We start from the raw sequence: 13,806 nt of genomic DNA, 5'->3' as shown, positions 1-13,806 counted from the left end.
CTGCAAGACCTTAATGTGCTGCTTCTTGAGCCACTCCTTTGTTGCCTTGGCGGTGTGTTCTGGGTCATTGTCATCCTGGAAGACCCATCTTCAGTGTTCTGGCTGAAGGAAGGAGGTTCTTGTCCAAGATTTTACGGTACATGGCCCCTTCCATCAGCCCCTCAATACGGTGAAGTCGTCCTGTACCCTTAGCAGAGAAACAGCCCCAGAGTATAATGTTTCCACCTCCGTGCTTGACTGTAGGTATGGTGTTCTTGGGGACATAGTCAATATTTCTCTTCCTCCAAACACGACGAGTTGAGCTGAGGCCAAAGAGCTCAATTTTGGTCTCATCTGCCACAGCACTTTCTCCCAAACCTTCTCTGAGTCATTAGATGTTCATTGGCAAACTTCAGACAGGCTTTTACATATGCCTTCTTGAGCAGGGCATCTTGCGGGCACTACAGGATTTCAATCCATTGCGGCGTAGTGTGTTACCAATGGTTTGCTAGGTGACTCTGGTCCCAACTGCCTTGAGATCATTAACAAGCTCCTCCCGTATTGTTCTGGGCTCCCTCACCTTTCTCAGGATCATCCTTACCCCATGAGGCGAGATCTTGCATGGAGCTACAGACCGAGGGCGATTGATGGATATTTTGTATTTCTTCCATTTCCGAATAATGGCACCAACAGTTGTCTCCTTCTCACCAAGTTTCTTGCTGATGGTCTTGTAGCCCATTCCAGCCTTGTGCAGGTCTACAATCTTGTCCCTGATGTCCTTTGACAGCTCATTGGTCTTGCCCATGCTGGTGGAGAGGTTGGAATGGAAGATAGAGACTCTGTGGACAGGTGTCTTTTATATACATAACGAGCTAACATTAGGAGTACTTTCTTAAAGTGACAGGACTAATCTGTGTTTCACATGGGCACACAACCAATCTGTGGGAGGCAGAATTCTTGCTGGTTGGTAGGGGATCAAATACTTATTTCACTCGATCAAATGCTAATCAATTTATAACCTTTATATAAAGTGTTTTTTCTGGATTTTTTGGTTGATATTCTGTCTCTAGCCGTTAAAAAAAAACAACCATAAAAATTATAGACCCTTAATTTCTTTGTGAGCAAACTTACAAAATCATCAGGGGATAAAATAATTATTTTCTCCACTGTATATAGCGCTTTTTACAATACAGATTGTTTTAAAGGTGCCTTGTGTAATCTTTTCCTGTCGGCCACAGTAACTTCTGTTGGTTGCAATTTGTAACCTCACCACTAGATGCCGCTAAAAAAAACAAAAAACAGAGATACTTTACAGAGATAACAGGAAAATAATGCAACAAAGTTTTTTTCGGCTGTACAGCAGCTCTAGAAGTAAATAGTGGCATTGTCCAGCTTAAGTTAGTTAAGTGTTATTAATTTAGTTCATTTATATATATACAGCAGCTCTGGAGAAAACAGTGATGTCATCATTAAGCTCAGTTCAGTTCTCATTCAGCAGCGTCGGTCCAGTCAGATCAATAATATTGTTAAATATTAAGTGTCCCCAAATAAGCAAGCCAGAGGCGACAGTGCCAAGGAACCCAAACTCAATCAGGTGACACTGAATGGAGAAAAAAAAAAACTTGGGAGAAACCAGGCTCAGTCAGGGGGACAGTTCTCCTCTGGTCAACAAAAGCACAACAATTATGATTCAGGCTGCATTACAGGTCAGAAGTCAGACTTGACTGACTTCTTGTGAGTAATCTTCCTCACTTCCCATAGAATGATGGAGTTCAAATTGTTTGGAAATGGCCTTGTAACCCTTCCTAGATTGATGGGCAGCAACAATTGCTTCTATAAGATCATTGCTGATGTCCTTGACATTGTGTTAACACACCTGAATGATCCAGCAAACTGCCAATACTTCTGCTTTTATAGAGATGGTCACGCTTTCTGATGATCAATTAATCAAAGGTATTTGATTAGCAGTGCCTGAATGCTAGTTACCTTTTTAATTTCTATGACAGCAGGTGTAATATGTCATCTGTGGTTGTATTTACTTAATTTTAAGACCTGCCAAGGACCAAATGAATTTTTATTATGTCCTGATACCTAAAAACACAGAATTCAAAAGGGTGTACTTTCTTTTTCACATGACTGTGCATATTTAGTTTGTATATATTTTTGGATCCTGCTATAAAGGTTTGCAGTATAGCGGTTTTTAATTTCTCAAGTATTTAACAACATTTTCTATCGTCTAACGCTAGTGATGCACCCTTGCACTTTTCCATGTCAGTTTACGTTCTGAGATAACACCGCCATGTAGCGGTCAGGCTTAAACCAAACACAAAGCCACTGACCCGAATCTTGGATGTAAACAAATAAATAAATCGATACAGTATCGCCAAACATAATATTGCGATATTAACGTGTATCGATATTTTCTTACACCCCTACCCAAGATGTGTTAAAGAACTTGCAAATGCCTTAGTGGAAGAGTGGGGTAACATCTAACAGCAAGAGTTGGTAAATCTTGTGCAGGCCATGAGGATGAGATGCACTGTAGTAATTTAAACAGCTGGAGCCACACCAGATACAGACTGTTACTTTTGAAAGTGAGAAGATGTTTCCATTTTTGCTGCGTTAAAATGCATTAAAAAAATCCAACCTTTCCATTCTCAGCTGGTGACTTTTTCTTCTTCTTTTTCTTTGACTTCTCATTCTAAAATAAAGAACATTAAACAGAAAACAACAGATTTGAAAATTGAAAAGAATCAAGATTAAGTTAAAATGCACTCAAATGTTCTCAACAGTGTATTTTACAAAACTCTCACAAAAAAAGTCACGGTTGTACGTTTTATGTGTGTGGATGATGATATCAAGGTTTTACACACCTTCACACCATTTTTCCCCATTGGAGCTCCTTGTTGTCTGTCATTGATTCCCTCTGCCGGCTCCTCATCTGACGGACATGCATCCACATCAGCCTCACCTATCTGACACACACCGACACCATTAAAGACTTTGTATCTGACATGACAGCAGCATCATGATTCATGACACTGACACACAGCATTATTAATACTCGATCTATGGGCAGCAGACATGATAGCAGTATGCTGTTTTTAGCTTCCCTTTCATTGACAACCATATAAACATTCACCATGCTATCAATAGTTAGCTTGCTGACGATTCTGTAATTTCGGTCAAATACAGTATACATCATACAATACGCTTCAAATGATTATTCATATGTAAATATGCACTACTTTAACGACAAGACAAGGCAATGTACTACCCCAAGGGGCCCAGCCCGGCCACTGTGCCCCCTTCACCTCTGGTTGACCTCCCCACCTAGCCACAGAGTAGGCGCCCTAATTTTAGTTTGTGAGGCAGTACTGCCCTGGGAAGATCTCCCATTCAGAAGTACGAGATGGTGAGTAGATGGGTGTATAGGCTGTCAAATACATGGTTTAAAATCTAATTGGGGGGTTTTCGGATCGTTCTCAGCAACAAAAAAATTATAATAATTCAGGTTCCTGAGCGAAATGCTAAGGCAGAAATGCTATTTCTGCCTTAGCTTCTTCCACTAAGGCAGAAATAATAAATTATAATATTCTTTGCAAATTATCTTTGAATTGCTAATAATCTTTGAAAATAACAATAAATCAATCACTGCTGATTTATTTTTATTTTTTTCAGAGACAGATGTAGTTGTAACCTAAACGTATTATTTGTGTAGTTATTTAAAAAATTTGACAGCAACCAACATTTGGTCTACAGCAACAGAGCCGTCAACACAGGAGTGTGGGCCTTCAGTTGCGGATTCACGCATTTAGCTTCAAATAACGATTCTAAAATTCTTTTAGAGCTCCTTGGATTCAAACCACTTTATGTTCCTCATTTGTTTGAAATTAAATTACATTACATATTAATAAACTGTATGTAAACAGTTATTTCATTATTTAATTATATATTCATTATTAGGTAAGCTAAGCATCATGTTTGTGATTCATGTACGACAGATTCTGACAATTGAAACAAAAATCAGGTAGTAACTCAAAAGGTTATTTGAAAGGGATGCACCGAAATTTTGGCGGCCGAAAATGCCATTTTCGGTTTTGGGCCGAAAGAGAAAAAAGGCAGAAAATATATGCCAAAAATATGCCGCCCGCCCCTCCGTGTTCAGCGATCAGGTTTCACTCTCACGCAGAGTTTTACTCATATTTAAAACTTTATAAACTATAATCACTAGCTTCCAACAGACGGCCGTACACATCGATTTACGGTAGAAGAGTAACCCCTGACCCGACGCACAACGTAATGACGAACGAAGAAGCTCAGAGGAAAGAGCAAAACAAAACCAATTTTAAAGAGAAATTTTGGAAGATTTCTATATAATAGAAATGGAGCTTCAGTTTGTTACACAGCCCTATTTGTTTAAACCGCGAGAAGCGTCAAAGCTTACGATACTCCTACATAGTCGGGTTAGGCTTCTCTTCGTAAGTCGACTTGCGTATATGCGTACGTACGGTTGTCTGGCGGAAGCTAGTAATTTTAGATTATAAAGTTATAAATATTATAAATATGGGTATTTTTCTTACAAAAACCCATATCTTCGCTTCAGAGGGACTTTATTAACCCCCTGGAGCCGTGTGGAGTATTTTTATCATAGATAGATGCACTTTTATGGGCTTCAAATTTTCTCCAGCCATTCACTCCCATTATAAAGCTTGGATTAACCAGGACATTTTTTAAAGGGGTCATCAGATACAAACTTCACTTTTATATGGTGTTTGCATATAAATGTGTCTTTGCAATGTGTGGACACAACCACCATACAATGAAAAAAATCCATTCACTCCTTTTTTTTAATCGTCAAAAAGACTAAAGACTCTCAATAATCAAGCCGTTTGGATTTTCTGAGCAATATGATGCCGTATTAGCATATTCCCCCTCCGCCATTTGTATACTGTCCACCAAGGCAGCACTTTATGTGTCTGGTGTCAACATGCCCCACGTAAGAGAGGGGTGGGGTGAGCAGTTGCTCATTATCATTTAAAAAGACATGCACCGAAACGGCTCGCTGTGAAAAGAGCTGTTTTTGAGGAGGTAAAAAGGGTGTTGTTTTACACAACCATTAAGGAAATTTAACAAAAGTATGTTACAAACTTTACATGAAGACCCTAAAGCAGGGTTCATCAAACTCGGTCCTGGAGGGCCACTGTCCTGCACAGTTTAGCCCCAACCCTGATCAAACACACCTAGCTGTGAGTTTCTAGTGATCCTGAAGACATTGATTAGCTTGCACAGGTGTGTTTGATCAGTGTATGAGCTAAACTCTGCAGGACAGCGGCCCTCCAGGACCGAGTTTGAGGAACCCTGCCCTAAAGAATCATACCAACTTGTGGAAAATGGGCATCCGATTAACCCTTTAATATAACTCAGATTGTATTTGTCTGAAAGAAGAATGTCATGTACACCTAGGATGGCTTGAGGTTGAGTAAATCATGGGGTAATTTTCATTTTTGGATAAACTATCCCTTTAATTTATTGATATTTAATATAGGGCTATTTTCTAATTTTTGTGTCACTGTAAATAAAAGTGTGGTTATTTTTCTTTTACTGGCTTGTAGTTTTTTGAATTCCGATTCAGTAAAATAAAAAAAATTCTAAATATTAATTTAAAATAAGAAATGAACAATTATTTTTAAAAAGTAATATTTGGTTTCAGTTTTCATCCAAGTGCATCCAGAATTTTCGGTTTCGGCCCAGAATTTTCATTTTGGTGCATCCTTATTATGTGTGTAATTGTACTTTTCATATTTTTAGTATAGTACAGCAATTTTTTATGGAGCTGTCAACACTGGAAACTCTGACGTCATGCAATCAGATGACGAACACGCCAGTCATATATATGTTATTAATTTGTACATATAAAATTATTTTATTCACAGTTTCGTGTTGTTTTTTTCTTTCTTTTTTTTTCCGTTTCACCGGTTTCTGAATGTTGCTTTAAAATTGTACATGCAACATGTCAACATGTACAAAGTGTGCGCTCTGGCGCCGACCCTGGCGATGTAACTCTTGTGGTAAATATAATATACCAGTCACAGCAGCAATCTTCGCCATATTTAAAGTTTGTGGCAGGAAATCATAATTATCCCCGAACTTCCCATTGATTTGAGAGGGTGTTGATGTCCAGTTTTAACTAGGAAACTCGTATTTACGATCCGTAAACGTGAAGGCAGCAAATCATATTGTGAACTACACGCATGAAGCATAAGGCTAATATGTGACGACAAACAATAAATCTTACAACAGCTCACATTTCATAATTACTATGGTATTTTGGGTACCAAAAAGCTTTTAGACTAATATCCTGGTAGTGTCATGCCACTTTAAGCACATTGAAGTACCATGTAAATATCATGTATAGTTATCATTCAATACCATATCAAAGTACCATAGTAATGTCCATCTTATCCCACCTCTACAACATGACAATCACACATGACAGATGTTACCAGCTCAAATATGTTGCTGATGTTCTTCTGCTTATGGGCTGTTTGTTTGTTAACGTTAGTCTTCATCTGCTCGTCTTCATCTTTGTCATCTTCCTCAGTAAGTTTGAGCGCGTGTAAAGCGGCCTGAGCGCGCTGCTCGCCCTTCAGCCTACGCAGAGCACGACTCGACATGATGGACGTCAAATCAACTGATCAGTGATCAATAAGCTCGCACCGACCCCAAATGTCCCACAAACTTGAGGATGTTCAAGAGTAGACCAGACGCTATAGTCATATAGGAAACACGTGACGTCACATTAAACGGAAGTGGGTGTGTTCAAAAAGTAGGCGACCCGGATGTTATTTTCATGGATTTCATCAGGTCCCTTTCCACAGGTGTATTAATCAAGCACAATGCAGTCTGCATTCATAATCTAGGTGCTTGATTTTATACACCTGTGGAAAGGGACCTGATGAAACCCATGAATACCTTAATACTAGTGTTTCCTAATTTTTATATATATCCCAATATTACTATTATTATTATTATTATTTAAACAGATGCAATGACTCCTTATTTATTCAAAAGTAAAATTGGGTTACAGTAGTAAAACAGGGACCCATCATAATTCATGGTAGGGTGAAAACTTTTTCTTAATGATTCCACAGTGTCTGGTGACGTGGACTATGAATGGATTCAAACAACAAAAAGGGACAACTTTATTCGGGCCAAATTAAAGCTCGGAGCCACCGAGCGCCCTCTGCATGATTTGACTGTAGCCTCTAGTAAACAGATATTTCTATCTAATTCGAATTACTAACTAGAAAGTAATTTTTGTTTGGACAAACTTTTATGTTGGCTTGACAAAGCCTTGTTTGAAAGTTTTATAAGCTACAAACAGGTTAACAAAATGTAAAATAATGAAAGACATTGTCTTTCATTATTTTACATTTTGTTAACCTGTTTGTAGCATGGTAATACATTGCTATCATGAATTAACACCTTGCAAGCATTTTTAACATGTTAGCATGTCTTACCAAAACATTAAAACATTTTTTTTTTGCTAGTTTTGCCACGTAGGAAGTACGTGATATACACGTGTGAAGGAGTGCTAGATAAAGCATGAGGTGTGAGAGTAATCAGCTCCAGGCACGGGGTGATGGGAAATGTAGTCCGATACGAGGTTAATATACTCCGGTAAGGGAGCCCTCTGGCGGCGATCGGAGGGAGCATACATCACCACGCCTGCACAGAAGATTCCACCTCCACGACCAGGTTCTGAGTCTTTCTCCAGCCAGCGTCATGACTTCTCTAAGATCAATATACTGATAATATGTGACCCTGGACCACAAAATCAGTCTTATGGGTAATTTTTTTAAATTGAGATTTATACATCATCTGAAAGCTGAATACATAATCTTTCAATTGATGTATGGTTTGTTAGGATAGGACAATATTTGGCCGAGATACAACTATTTGAAAATCTGGAATCTGAGGGTACAGAAAAATCAAAATATTGAGAAAATCGCCTTTAAAGTTGTCAATTTCTATTGGCGATAGTGCTGCAGCCATTCACAAAAATAAATGTTTTATATATTTAAGGTGGGAAATTTATGATCTTTACTTAATATCCTAATGATTTTTGGCATAAAAGAAAAATCTATAATTTTGAGCCATACAATGTTTTGTTGGCTATTGCCACAAATATACCTCAGCTCAGCCCAAACATGCATAAAACACAACAACAAACCAACTTCAAATAATTGATTGAAAGTGTAATCTATTGAACACAATTAACAAACAATCTAATACTGAAGTGTCTGTATAATATGCAGTTATTTTATTAACTTGTTTTGCTTGTTTTATAGAGATTGATTAATCAGGCCAGTTTTTCTGAATTGCTAAAACACTAAACCCCATTCTCTGAACCAAATTCAGGCATTTAAAACACTATTTTAAATCTCATGCACTCTTTTTGCAAAACTCTAAACACATTCTCACTCACCAAAACACATTTTGCACAATTATGCACTTATGTTTCAAAATGCTAAACAAAAGCAGGCAAAAGTCAAACACAACTACAACACAGTTGTCATCGTTTACACACAACGACTCAAAATTGTTCACACTTATTTCTAATGATGTGACCAAACCAACTGTACATAATACAAGTCAGTTCAGAGTGCCAAAATTGAGACTCAAAATGTTGAATGTTGATACCAACAATGGATGGAAACAATATAAGAGGGAGAGTCGGAAGAGAATGAGTAAGAGGTGGTGAAGAATGAGGAAGAGGATGAGAAAGAACAAGGTGTGGAGAATGTTGTCGAGGCTGGATCTGGCACTAGGGGTTTTCCCTTTGCCTGCAGAAATGACATTGTCTGTAAAGTGGACAAAGTCCTCCGGCCAGACCCAACATGAAGACATGATGCTGAAGAAGAATCAATCTCTCTCACTGACCTTGATTTTGCAGTTGCACAACTCTTCTGAGTGTACTGTAACATGCTTTTCATTTACTGTAACATGAGTTTTTTACTGTAAAAGAGTTTTTACTGTGTACAGACATTCAACACCATACATTATTTAGTACAATACTATACTTGCAGTGCATTCAGTATACAATTTATTCATAATTAATTTATATACTACTGTAATTTTCATTACTATACTTTTTAACGTAATTGCAGAATTTGTTTACTTGTTACAATATACTTTTTTTCTGTAACTGCATGCTTTGGGTTCTGTGTTCTCCATTTTTTTATGTATAGTCTAACTATGTAGTGTCTATCTGTAGTGTTTATAATATTGACTCATGTGTGTATGATCTGAAAGCATTGGTTGATTTTGAGCACAAATAAAATGGTTTTGAGGCAGTTGTTTCATTTTGCCAGAAGAGTCTGAGGTTCTCTGAATGTGGTTAGAAAATGTGGTTTTGTGTTTAAGGTTTAGAGAAAGTGAGTAATTGTTTCAAGCAAATGTGTTTTAGCAATTCAGAAAAACTGTAATGTTTTACAGAAAAAGTGATTGATCCGACAAATTGGTTTAGGCGATTGAGAATTTGGTTCAGAGCATGGGGTTTAGTGTTTTAGCAATTCAGAAAAACTGTAATCAAGCTTTCTTTTTGTGAGATGAAATGATTCAAATGTTTTTGTTCATGTACTATATTGTTTTTGGAATATGTTCTTATTTTCATTGCAAAATGCAAACTTTGGAAATGAATGGATGTATTGAATGGTTTATAATGTGGAGAGAAATAATTATTTTCATCAACGTGCAGTTCTGGACTTGTGTGTTATGTTTGGTCACTATATTCATGTAGGGGAGCGCGGGGCACAACCTAACACAGGGCTAGTTGTAACACACTTGTTTTAAATACTTCCACACATGCTAGCATGACGAAACTTGGTGTATTTACTAGTTGCCATATCAACACTATATACTGTAGAGAAAAAATTGCGCCAAAATAAAAAAAAATTTTGGAAGATATCCATAGACATTTATTAAACCATAGCAAAAGTAAATTTCTTATTTAAGTAAATTTTTCATCTCTATTTTTTGTGTTTATTTAAAATTAGACAAATCTGATATTATTCTAATCTCCAATATGTTATTTAACAGTTGAGATAGTTCTTTAATGCTTCGCTAACTAGCAGAAGACACTAGCAGGGTTTAAATGGGTGCACTGCGTTACAATGGGTGCCCCTATTAGAAATATCCTATTATATTCTATACTTTTATTAATTCTATTGAGAAAACATGAGAAAAAGGTGAATAAAGACTCAATAAAGTCAATGTTCAGAAATTACTAATTATTTATTTGTTTTGAACTATGTTGCATAGCTGTGTTTTCATGTGTTCATAGTCAAAACTCAAAAATTGTATTTAATTATTAAAAAATGCCATTATTTTAAATGAAAAAGTTAATAATTGTATTTTATTTAGAAAATATTTTAGTTTGACTTGTATATTTTTTTTATTAGATCAGATAACATTTTAAGCTGTCATATGGTCATGTTACAATGTACCCCACCTATGGGGCATGTTGTCACATTTCACTTCCATTCTTTCGGGGTATGTCAAGAAAAAAGTATATACTGTAAAACAAAACCACATAATTGTACTAGACATGTGGGAAATTAATGTGGGGAAAAAATAAATACTCTGAACCATAAGTAGATTTACACAAACTGAGAGTCAAAAAGCGTTAGGTTGTGCCCCGCTCTCCCCTACTTCGCTCTAACAACATCTCTGAAAAAAAATCAAACACAGACTATCGTCAACTCAAGTCACCTTTATATATTTATTTATTTTTTTGCGCTTTTTACAATACAGATTGTTTCGAAGAAGCTTTACAGTGATAACAGGAAAATAATGCAACAAAGTTTGTTTAGGCTGTACAGCGGATCTACAAGAAATTAGAAAAGTAGAAATGTTTAACGTGTTTAAGTTTGAGCAGTGTATAAGTGGTTCAAACAGAATCAGATTGTATCAACCATGTGTGTGCCATACGGTGTCAAAAACTGTGTTTTGTTAAATGATTGTAAAGTTTTGAATGAAGTGTTTCATTTTGCAAAAGAACTGTTCTGCTACTTGTGTGTGAGGATGTGTGAATTGTGTGTAGTGTTTTGACTAAATGAGCCTTGTTTGGTAAAACCGTGCTTAAGCAATCATAAAAAATTAATAAAAAAAAACTGTAGAGGATCACCCTACTGGACCATCAAATGAACACAGGATTTTTCGAGCAAGATTAACTTCCTTGTTCCTTGTGGTGTAACAGTGATTATGAAAACATGAACATGTGGTTTATCTGATTTACCCTCTGTCATTACATGTATTTGCTTTGCTTATGAATATGGTGCATTCACAAAGAAAAATTTCCCAACATTTTGAAACTGTTCACAAGTCACTCAACATTAGGTTATATGCACAACACAAAAAAGAGGAAATGAAACTTAGCAATATTTTTAACTCTATAAATGACAAATAATTGAATGAAGCAAATCCTGAGTTTATTGTAAGTACAAATGAACACATAACACACTCTCTTGAGATAAATAAACAAAATCACTGTTAACATTTTGACAGCATCCAAGTAAACACATTTTTCCTTCTATTATTATATTAGATAATAAAAATCGCTCCTCAGTGACAATAATAATGAAAATGTATGAAAGTAACAGGGATGTATAAAATTGATCACGATCACACCCAAGATATTATAAAATAAACACAATACAAGTCAATGCCATATCTCTCTGTCATCTATCTCTGTGTGTGTTTTGATGCAGTTTGTCAGTTTAAACTCATCATAAATGCTTCATATTTCAGTTACTTGCTGCTGAAGCCTCCTTGAATGATAGGTAAACTGTTTTCACACTGGAATCTTTATTCGTTGCTGGTCACAGACATGGGATTGTCATACGCTGCAGTCTCTAGGTTATCCACTTTCTTTCGGCGGAGTTCGGGAGGAGGTCGAGGTGGAGGGTTTTGAGGAGGTTCTTTGATGCTCTCCCCAACACGCTTTGTTGGCTCTGTCCGGGGCAGTATTGGCTCCCAATGCTCTCCATGAATAGCTGCCTGTGATGCAGTACAATCATGTACAAAAGGCTGAATTTAATGTGAATAATCTTTACAACAAGGCCATATTGCCACACAGATAAATACATCCAAACATAGATGTTGTCCCAAGACTTCTTTAAGTGAGTTCATATGAGTCTAATGAAGTGAAATACACTGTACTAAGGAGAATGTGAATGTTTCACAGAATGTGCATATGGACTACATATAACGTCATACGAGTTTGCAAATGACAGAATTTTCATTTTGGTTGAACTGTTCACTGTAACAGTTTGAAAGTGAAAAAGGGGATTTTACAAGAGGAAGCATCTGAACATGAAGCAATAAGATCTTCTTTTAGTTTCCTATCTTCTTTTAGTTGTGGTTGCATTCACATTCATTCAGTCACTGAATTATTTTGGATCTGTTTGGAGGAACTTACCGAAAGGTAGATTAAACTGGCAATTGCTAGACACACACTTCCCAGAACTGTGGCTAACATGAACCCTCCAGGAACACACAGCCTGCAGGGTAACACACACAGAAACACAGGTAAGTTGCTGTCTTATCCCGCAACAATAAAAGTTCATGGACACATAACAACAACTGACAGAAGAATGACAAACTTACGCAGCGTGCAAGAACGCTCTGATGTAATAGTTTCTGGTCAGGGGTCCAAAAGCCTTTACACATGCTGTGAAGCAGTACTGACCACTAAAAAATATATACATATGCTATTAAAACAAAAAGCCTTTCAAGAAAAGTGTATGATTCAAAGCACACAAGGAAGTTTTCACTATACAAATGACTCAGTCCAAAATGTTTTTATGTGGTGAAATCACCAGGCTGTACTTCCTGTAATAACTTACAGTCTCAAATGAGGTCAGATTGATACATTAAAGACTTACGTTCTCTCAACGCTGGTGCCTTTCGCCCGTTTGCTGCGCGGATATTCAAGCAAACACACAAACACACCGGCAGCACTATCACAGTAAAGGATATAAATGTATACACTAGAAATACACTTGGGAACTTTACAACAACAAAAAAATGGTAGGCTACTTTATCAGCCGAAAGACTAAAAGAACAAATGAGGAAAAGAAAAAGAAAAATGAGGTCAAATCAAAGCCATTAATAGGAAAGATTCCTGCAGAGGTTGTAAGGATACATGCCGAACGCTGCAAACTGCCAGCCTCTGAACTGACCGGCCACTCCGACGATTCCACCAGTCGCATAAACTGCAACAGGAAAAAAGTTTAATGTCATCATGTTTATTTTAAATGTCACACAAGCCTGCATTAACTGACATATGTATTTTTTAAGATAAAAATAGTAGACCTATATAAGAATTTAAACATTGTTCTTTCACATTTAACAATTAGCTCAGATAGCTACTGAAAATCAACTTCTTGGTTTTAATATAAATAAATAATAGGCTATACAATAATAAAATAAAATAAACCATCACGGAATGAACGACCGCTTACAGTTTTATACGTTAAAACCTTTAGTTATGTAGTATTCAAATATTAATGTAAGTGTAACTTCCTCGTTTAAATGCTTTAGACAGCCAAAAAAAAAAAAAAACAGAATGAGATAAAGAATTAGAGTATGTGTGTTCTTACTGAGTCCAGCAGCCAGAGCTTGCTCGTTAGCCCACATAGCCCACTCAATCTTCCCCATGGCCACTTGAGTGCGTGCTGACACTGATAAATGAAGTATATTTTCAACTTAATTCTATAATACAAGTGGGCAAGTGGGTAGTGGCCAGTGTTTCGTAACCCC

General features: G+C 36.8%; 2 protein-coding genes across 2 annotated transcripts in view; both read right to left on the bottom strand.

The window, feature by feature from the left end:
* Nucleotides 1–6,790, bottom strand: part of tcf25 (TCF25 ribosome quality control complex subunit) — a 71,376-nt gene extending 64,586 nt beyond the window's left edge. The window contains exons 1-3 of the mRNA XM_082182969.1: nucleotides 6,486–6,790; nucleotides 2,853–2,954; nucleotides 2,627–2,680 (exon numbers count right to left, since the gene is read on the bottom strand). Of these exons, the coding sequence (XP_082039095.1) occupies nucleotides 2,627–2,680; nucleotides 2,853–2,954; nucleotides 6,486–6,656 (327 nt within the window). The 5' untranslated portion in view covers nucleotides 6,657–6,790. The remainder of the gene's footprint in view (nucleotides 1–2,626; nucleotides 2,681–2,852; nucleotides 2,955–6,485) is intronic.
* A 4,667-nt stretch (nucleotides 6,791–11,457) lies between these two features.
* cyba (cytochrome b-245, alpha polypeptide) lies at nucleotides 11,458–13,806 on the bottom strand. The gene is made up of 6 exons (XM_082183125.1): nucleotides 13,647–13,806; nucleotides 13,190–13,259; nucleotides 12,930–13,004; nucleotides 12,652–12,735; nucleotides 12,464–12,545; nucleotides 11,458–12,042 (listed from the first exon to the last, which is right to left on the bottom strand). Exons 1-6 carry the CDS (start codon nucleotides 13,702–13,704, stop codon nucleotides 11,851–11,853), a joined length of 561 nt encoding a protein of 186 aa, XP_082039251.1. The 5' UTR covers nucleotides 13,705–13,806; the 3' UTR covers nucleotides 11,458–11,850.

The sequence above is a fragment of the Leuciscus leuciscus genome (genome assembly GCF_965113295.1).
Source record: "Leuciscus leuciscus genome assembly, chromosome: 10".
Lineage (NCBI taxonomy): Eukaryota > Metazoa > Chordata > Actinopteri > Cypriniformes > Leuciscidae > Leuciscus > Leuciscus leuciscus.
The sequence above is the reverse complement of the archived record's forward strand: the minus strand, read 5'-3'. Positions and strand labels throughout refer to the sequence as shown.